Raw genomic sequence first — 8,115 nt, 5'->3', positions numbered from 1 at the left:
TGACATCACAGAAGGCAGGGGTAGTGTTGAGATGGAGGTTTAATTTTCTGTCAGCAACACAAAGAAGCAATTATCACAATTACAAACGTTTGCTCGCATAAGGCTCAGAACTCAGGGTGGGGGGGAAGCCAGCAACAGCTTCGCCCCTCCCCAAAATACTACCGAGTGATATCAGTTGACAAGCCGTACGAGATCCCAACTGATTGGGCAGTTATCCCACAGCGCATTGCACTGGCCTCGATCAAACTGATCAGTTACACGAGTTGATTTGGATGTGATAAAGATGCAGCATTAAGTGCCTGAAGACCAGGCTGCTGTCAGTCAAACAAGAGACAAGGTGACTCATGCTGTCCCCACCCTCTTGGGGGCACTGGCTTACCATAGTGCAAGGGGTACTTCAAAAAGGTCAAAAGATTATTATCCCTGACTGAGCTACCATTCCCATCTTTATTAAACCCCAAGAGGTGCGGGACAAGGCAAGCCATGAGCAGAAAAAGACACAGACTACACACTACAGCTTTGGTGACTTCATGTTAAGTTTGGTTGTTCATGTGCTTCATTGGATTTTTGTGACGGCTTCATGGATGGACTTGGCCACGTAGTCCAGGTTCTTGGTAGTCAGGCCACACATGTTGATGCGCCCACTAGCCATCAGGTAGATGTGTTTTTCCTTGATCATGTACTCCACCTGCTTAGCTGGGGAAACAATTGGACATCGGTCAGAGCAGTGACCCCACAGCTCAGAAAAGCCCAAAGAACCAGTTGGGGCTGCTTGAATCTTTCACAACCAGCAGAAAACTTCAAGCACTGGCCACTAAAATGCTGTCTGATGCTTCATCCCTGCTGAGCCACAGAGACAGTGATCCCAGGACTTCAGTGAGGTTCCCAAGAGATTCCTGCCTGGACTGCTTCAGCCCAGTTCACCCCCAGCAAAACTGTCCTCACCCAATCCTCCCTTCACCAGGCCACTGGGTACTTACGGTTCAACCCTGTGAAGCTAAACATGCCGATCTGCTCTGTGATGTGGTTCCAGGTGCCTGGGGTCCCAAGGGACTCCAGTCGAGACCGCAGCTCTGACCGCATCAGCAAGACCCGATCTGCCATCGTCTTCACATTGTCCTTCCTGCAGCAGGCAGGAAGCAGAGCGTGAAGACAGGCACCTGTCTGGTTTGGAGCCATCTGCCCAAGCCTGGCACTCAGGGAGACAGCTTGCCCCCCTGTCCCTCTCCCACCAGCCCTGGCAACACGTACCACTCAGCAAAGAGCTGCGGGGAAGAAAGTGTAGTTGCCACAATCCGCGCTCCTTGGGAGGGAGGGTTGGACCAAGTGGTGCGCACAATCTTCTCCATCTGGGAAAGCACGCGCTGCACGTTGTCTGCATCCTTCCCCACCACAGTCAGGTTCCCCACACGTTCATCTGCGGACGAGCCAAGAGACGTGAGCCATTGTCCCACACTTCACGGCAAAGCAGAGCTCTCCCTACCCCCCAGCATGCCAGCCCCATCTGTCTGGGTATGATGCTACTGGGCCAGCTTACTGCCAGACACTCACTGTAGAGCCCAAAGTTCTTGGAAAACGACTGTGCACAGAAGAGCTCAAAGCCCTCGGAGACAAAGTATCGCACAGCCCAGGCATCCTTGTCCAGGCTGCCAGAGGCAAAACCTTGGTACGCCGAGTCGAAGAACGGAAACAGGAACCGGCGCTGCAAGGAGGAACAGTGTTAGAGGGAAATCCCTTCCCCACAACCTTCACTTTACCCCCCACTGTCCCCATAGGAGGGAGAAAATGACCATTGAGCTTCCAGACGAATACAAAAGAAACATGGTCCGGCAATATCAGACTGGGACATTTTTTTTCTACTGGGATAAAAGAATAGGAAGACTAAAGTGGTCAATAAAAGGTCAAATGCAGGAGAAAACTGCATTTGAGCATGCAGGCACAAGAGATGCACCACCTGCTATCCAGCACCTGTGAGAAGCAGGTGCCTGTGGATAATCTTTCCAGCCCAAGAAACCTCACTGCAGCCCATGCCACGGAGTTAGAAAAATCACAGAATCATCTAGGTTGGAAAAGACCTTGAAGATCATCTAGTCCAACCATTAACCTAACACTGACCATTCTCAACTGCACCAGATCCCTAAGCGCTATTGAAAGCAAGAACTTGGAGGCATGAGCAGAACTAGGAGGCTTCTATTCTCTGAGCAGACAACCAGCATCCTGTCAGCCTCTCCCTTCAACACCTGCCCTGCGGGACTCTTCCAGCTCCTGCCACATCTCATGCCATTCCCTACAGCCTATTTTGGATACAAGTGCCCTGGCTGGCTCAAGAGCTATCTGTCCCCTCAGCATTGCTTTAGCCCCAGCAGCAGCCCATACCTTCATAACAGCAGCAATCTGCTTCCACTGGTCAGGAGTAGGGTCTGTGCCTGTTGGGTTGTGCGCACAGGCATGGAGGATGAAAATGGAGAACTCAGGGGCTTTCTGAGGAGAGAGAGAGCAGGTTTTGGTCACACATATGGACGAGACTGGGCACCCATAGCAGAGGGAGAGGCCGTGAGCTGCTCTGAGTACCAGCAGTCTCTTTCACAGAGATCCACTTCCAGGCACAGCATGCGAGAGCCCAGCCAGGTGCTGACAGCACAGCACCAAGCTCAGCCTGTCCCATGTTCGTTTTACTAACCTCCATGTCACCCAGCAGCCCCTGGAGATCCAGACCCCTCTTCGCAGCATCCCAGTAGTGGTAGGTTCTAATATCTTTAAAGCCAGCATCCGTAAACACGGAGTTGTGGTTCTCTGAGGAAAGAAATCACTTTTCAGAAAAGCAGGCTCCACCTCCAGCAAGCCACCTTCTCCAGTCCCAGTATCTCCCTAAATATCACCAAAATATGCAATGGAGATACTTACTCTCCCTTTACCCACAAGGGGAAGGCCCCTCTCTCACTGCTCAGGCCCCTGCCATTCCCCGCTCACCCACTGACCCACAGGGCTCCCTGCGAGGAGGCGGCAGCACTGAGGACAACACTCACCCCAGGATGGAGCAGAGACGTAGACTGGGGTCGCTGTGTTGTTGTTTCCATTGTACCACCGCCTCAGAAACTCTGCGCCGATACGCAGAGCACCTGTGCCGCCCAAGGACTGAACGCTTCCGATCTGCAACAGAGAAAGTTGCCAGCAGGGTCCACCCAGGTCAACCCAGCTGTCGATGCGCAGAAAACAGCGGCACTTGGGAGAGCGAGACAGGATCCCAGATGTACTCCCTGGGGTCACCCCAGCCAGGGCACTACCCCCTTCCAGTGGTCTTCAACCTCCTTCGGCACTCAGGCCCATCCTGACGCCTTCTACAGTTATAAATAGACTCCAGTTTATTCCTGTTACTTTTTGGCACAGAGCAGGTTCCCTACCAGTAGCTTATTTCAGGAAAGGTGGTCTATGATCTGACTTCAGTTTCCCGTGGGGCAGCCATTAAAAGATGATGGAAAAAACCAATTCCAGTCACAGCCCACGTTTGGCCTTTCCCAAAAACTATGACTACTTGCTCAAACAGCTTCAAGAACACGGGTTCACCAAGTAACCGACAACCAGTAAAGACCACATCAGAGAAATCCCCAAACCCTGTCAAAAAGCAGTCACTCCGCACATTTGTGCTCTTCTGCTCGGTCTGCTACCGAGACACCCCGGGGATCCCAGCAGCTTCCCGAGCAAGGAGCGGTCTCGTTCCCTGTCCACCACCTACCCGGTTCTCCTTGATGGCCGGGCTGTCGTCACCCAAGGCGATCCGGGAGGCGTTGGCCCGGAACTCGGGCAGGCCGAGGATGGGCAGGTACTCGTGGTTCAGGCTGTTGTCATTGGCGATCATCTGCTCCACCTTCTTCACCACCGGCAGGACCCATGGCTGCCCCTCGTCCGTGCGGTAGGCTGCGAGAAGAGGGAGAGCTGTCCCTTCCACACCCGGGCAGACGCAGGGCCTCCTGGCGCCCGGCGGGGCCTGCCCGGAGCACCGACACGCGAGGCCAGCCGGCAGGCCACCGCGGGGCCGCCCCCACGACCTTGACGCTCGCCGGCCACCCGCTGCCCGCCCCCGCCACCCAGCCTCTCCGCGGCCCGGTGACCTTCCGAGCCCAGGTCCCGCTGCTGCCGCGCAGCCGTTCTGGCAAGGGCACCGGCCGGCCTGCCCCGCGGAGAGGGGCCCCGCCGAGCCGGGGGAGGCCGCGGACTCACCGCCCACGCCCAGGTTGACCTTCCGCGCGTCCCCGTCCTCCCGGAAGTCCGCCGTCAGCTTGAAGACGGCCACAGGCGGGGCGCGCGGGACGGCGGCGAAGATGGAGGCGGCCATGGCGGCGCGGCGCGACCCCCTCCGCTCCGCTCCGTTACGTTACGGGCAGCGCGCGGCGCCTGGAGGAGACGCTCACCTTCACCGGCGGGGCGGGGCCGCCGCACGTCGCCACCAATCAGCGCGCCGCCGGCGGCCCCGCCCCCGCCGCCAGCCAGCCGCGGCCCCGCAGCGCGCCCCGGGCGGAGCGCGGGCAGCCAATCGCGGCGGGGACGCCGGCCGGCGGCGGCTGCCGCGCCCGGTGACGCGGGCGGCGCGGGGACGCAGGCGCTGCCTGGGGGCGGCCGGCGCCTCCTCGGCCCCGCCCCGCTCCCCTGCGCGCGGGTTGGGCGGGCGCCGCGCCCGGGGCGGGGCGGGCGCCCGCGCGTGGCCGGGGCCGGGTGCCGGCAGCCCCGGGGCCGCGGCGCAGGGGCTGCCCCGGTGTGCGGCGTGCGGTGAGGGAGGAGAGGTCCCGGCGCTGCAGCGGGGGGGCTGCGGGGTGGTCCCGGGGTGCAGTGCCCGTGGCACGGGGTGCTGCTGGGGGTGCCGTGCCCGAGGCAGCGCGGCTCTGCGGCGGTGCTCGGGGCTGCAGTGCTCGGGGGGCGGCGGACGGTCCCCACAGGGGAGCCGGGGATGCAGGTCAGCCCTGGAGTGCAAAGCTGAGGGGCACGACAGCCCCGGGAGGGCCGTGCCCGGGGGTGCAGGGTGGTGCCAGGGTGCAAGGTTTGGGGGGGTGCAGGAAGGCGCCAGGAGGGCCGTGCCCGGGTGTGACGGGTGCCTGGGGTGCGGGGTGGTCCCGGGGGGTGCAGTGACCCGGGGGCGGGACGAGGACGGCTCTGAGGATGGCGGGTGTTTCCACCCCAAGGCGGTTCACGGGCATCTTCCATCTGCTCCGGGTTTTTAGGGCGCTTTGCCGACTCCCAGCCACCTGCAGGTCAGGCGCTGTGGGGTGTCCCCCTGAGACCCTCCCAGCCCCGGGGAGACCCTGTCACCTGGGGGTGTCTCACCTCCCGGCAAGACCCTCTGGCCGGTGGCAACCACCGCCAGGGCGAGCCCTGCTCTGGCCCGCCGGGAGCACGCGGATCGCTCGTTAGCTCGGGACCCTCCTCCCGGAGCCACGGCCTTGCCCTTCCCCGCAGGGAATTTCTCGAGGCGCCTTGCTGCCGAACGCCGCCATCCTTCCTGCGGGCACAGCGCTTCCCCCGCTGCCCCCGACCCTCCGCGGCTCTTGCGGGCCGCCCACCGCCCGGGGAGCCTCCCTCCAGCCGTGCGGGGAGCCCCGGGCACCCCGGGCCTTAGGGTGTATGCCGTGGCGCGGCACGGGGCCGGGAGCGGCGGCTGTGCCGGGGGGTGACGGCAGAGGGCAGAGCCGGCCCGCGCATCGCCGCCGCCGGCGGGACAGCCCTGTGCAGCCCAGCCGCTCATCCCGCAACCCCCGCGGGGTAACGGCACCGCAAGGCGTCACCGGCTCCGGCCCGGCGGGACAGGCGGGGGAAGTGGCCCGGGGCTGCCCCAGTATCCCACCCGTGGCTCCCCCCCCCCGCGCCTCCCCGGGGACGGGGCTCGCTGCCGCCCGGTGCGGGGCCGGCCCCGTTAGGAACCCCGCCGCCTGTCTCAAGCGGCTTTTGAAGTTTGTGGGAATCCGCCCGCGATCCTGCAGCACCTGGGAAAGGCTTCGGGGGAAACGGGAAGGACGTGGCGAACAACAGCCCCGCCAGCGCGACCCCCCCACACACACCCCTCGTGACATAAAACGCGGGGATACGGGACGGGAAAGGCCCTGCTGTCCCCAAACGCTTTTGCAGACAACCTGTGTCGTACACTCCCTTTGTTAACCCAGCCAAGATCCCTCTGAAAACCAGTTTGGCTCCTCGCCCCCCTCCCATGCCGAAGGTGGCTCCACAGCCCGGCTGCCTGGGAGGGAGCCCGGGGGCACAGCCCTCGCCTCCCCCAGCTCCGGGCAGCACCTGGAAGAACTGCCCAGTGCACTTTCTGCTTAGCATGAGAGCGGGGAAGAGGCAGAGCTGCCCGGCGGCACAGCAGCGTGCCAACGCTTCTGCCTTTGGAGAAAACAGCATAATGGGAAAGGCAGAGGAGCAAGACAGTAGCGCTAGAGCAAAGCCTTGGCCCTGGTGGGGTTTTTACCCAACTCAGTCAAAACCTCTATCAGACCTTGACAAAAGGCCAAGCAGAAACCCAGAAAGGGCTTCAGGTCTGCTCTCTGCAATAGCTCTGAGCCCCCCTGCAAATGTGTGACCTTGTCAGGGTGCTGTGAGGGCATTTCCAAATCCTACCCTTAACTCTAACCCTAAGCTTAATTCTAACCCCAACCAGATGAAGAGTGCTTGGGTTTCTTGATGGTCTAAATGAGAGATGCTGCAGTGCTGAGCAGGGAAGCAGCTGATGAGAACAAGGCATCAGAGGTAAACGGGGGTAGCCCACTGCAGGGTGAGTTGTGTTTCCTGCTCATGAGGAGTAAAGCTCTGCGCAAGTGGGATGTTGCAATGGGAAAAGCCGACCAAGGCTGCTTAGAGCATCCTATTTCTGGAGCAGACAGAAGTGCTGGGGAGTCCCCAGACTGGCAGGCTCTCACTGCATTTACTGGTTTCTACCACTCTCCAAAAGGACTGGGATATTTAGGGACATGGCCAAGCCCTTTCCCAGTGCAGAACAGGGAAGTCATGAAGGCGCAGGGGTGCTGCCAGCCAAGCTGGCTGCACCAAGTGGCTGCTTGGGACCGCCAAAGCAGGCTGAGCGGTGCCAGTCGCAGGAAAAAAAAAAAAGCAGTTTCTCCAAATCAGCACCATCTTGCTCGCCTTCCTTGGGGGTTCTTGGGCAGCCTGAGTTCAGCGCTGCCGCTTCAGTGGAGATCGTCTGTGCTGCTGCCCATGCCGCCGAGGCCAGGGTCTCTGACCCAGCAGGGTCACACCTGCCGGTGTGCCTGGCTGCCCCCAGCCCAGCCAGTGTCCCGTGCTCTTGGCAGCCCAGAGTGGGGCTCCACTGGGAACAGATGCAGGAACGAGACAGACAGGCATAAAGCAGCAGGCCGCCAGGCCCCTGAGCTGGGTGGCTGTGTGTTAGCAAGATCCCTCTGGCCCTAAGCTTTCATCTCCCCAGCCTACACAAAGGGTGCCACTAAAATGTATGTAAAAGCAGGAGAAACATGGGAGCCAGCCCTGCAGCAACCCTCCCTTCATCTCCTGTCTCCGACTGACAGCCAGCAATGACCTGCCACTCAACGGGAAGGTCTGCACACCTTACCTGGAGCAAAGGAGCCCCCCGGGGCACACACTGCTGCGCTGCACACAGGCACGGCCCCCCGCACTCAGCCCCTCCTGGGAGCCAGAGGCGAGAGGCTTGGCAGCCAGTCAGGCTCCTGCTCTAGAGCTCAGGCCACCACAAGGATGCAGGGACCGCTGCGGACCAGGTGCTGCCCTCCATGCGCTGTTGAGTCCTGCGTGGACCTGGAAAAAGCCCTTCCTGGGAGGGTACAGATGAGTTCTGCTAACCCCGTCCACTTCGCTCCCCTTTGTGAGGGGCACCCTCGTAATGCTCCAGCCTCTGCCTCATCCTCTTCCTCTCCAAAAAGCCCTGCCCAGTGCTGGGGCACCCTTGACCCTGGCATCACAGCAAGCCCTGCCCCGAGGCGCTGCCCATCTCGGGCTGAGGCTGGGCGCAGGCAGTGTGCAGGCAGAGAGCAGAGTTGTGGCCATTCCCAGCGAGTGCTGCGCCGGGGCTGTTTTCCCAGCCATCCTCCGAATACAGATGTTTTCTCTGTGCAGGATCCAGACAGAGGAGGGTAAAAT

At 61.0% G+C, this 8,115-nt stretch overlaps 1 protein-coding gene across 1 annotated transcript; it reads right to left on the bottom strand.

The window, feature by feature from the left end:
* Positions 1-21: 21 nt before the first annotated feature.
* GOT1 (glutamic-oxaloacetic transaminase 1) lies at positions 22-4,446 on the bottom strand. Its single transcript, XM_074875046.1, has 9 exons — positions 4,219-4,446; positions 3,734-3,915; positions 3,027-3,150; positions 2,681-2,793; positions 2,377-2,481; positions 1,552-1,702; positions 1,252-1,417; positions 981-1,123; positions 22-696 (listed from the first exon to the last, which is right to left on the bottom strand). Exons 1-9 carry the CDS (start codon positions 4,331-4,333, stop codon positions 557-559), a joined length of 1,239 nt encoding a protein of 412 aa, XP_074731147.1. The 5' UTR covers positions 4,334-4,446; the 3' UTR covers positions 22-556.
* Between the last annotated feature and the right edge of the window lie 3,669 nt (positions 4,447-8,115).

This window comes from Strix uralensis, chromosome 7 (genome assembly GCF_047716275.1).
Source record: "Strix uralensis isolate ZFMK-TIS-50842 chromosome 7, bStrUra1, whole genome shotgun sequence".
Lineage (NCBI taxonomy): Eukaryota > Metazoa > Chordata > Aves > Strigiformes > Strigidae > Strix > Strix uralensis.
The sequence above is the reverse complement of the archived record's forward strand: the minus strand, read 5'-3'. Positions and strand labels throughout refer to the sequence as shown.

Excerpts from the sequence above, each read along its gene's own strand:
- GOT1 (XM_074875046.1), bottom strand. The coding sequence starts at position 4,333 with ATGGCCGCCTCCATCTTCGCCGCCGTCCCGCGCGCCCCGCCTGTGGCC. Across the intron at positions 3,151-3,733 it reads CGGCCATCAAGGAGAACCGG|ATCGGAAGCGTTCAGTCCTT; the intron begins GTAGGTGGTGGA and ends TCTCTGTTGCAG. Across the intron at positions 1,124-1,251 it reads CCGCAGCTCTTTGCTGAGTG|GAAGGACAATGTGAAGACGA; the intron begins GTACGTGTTGCC and ends TGCCTGCTGCAG.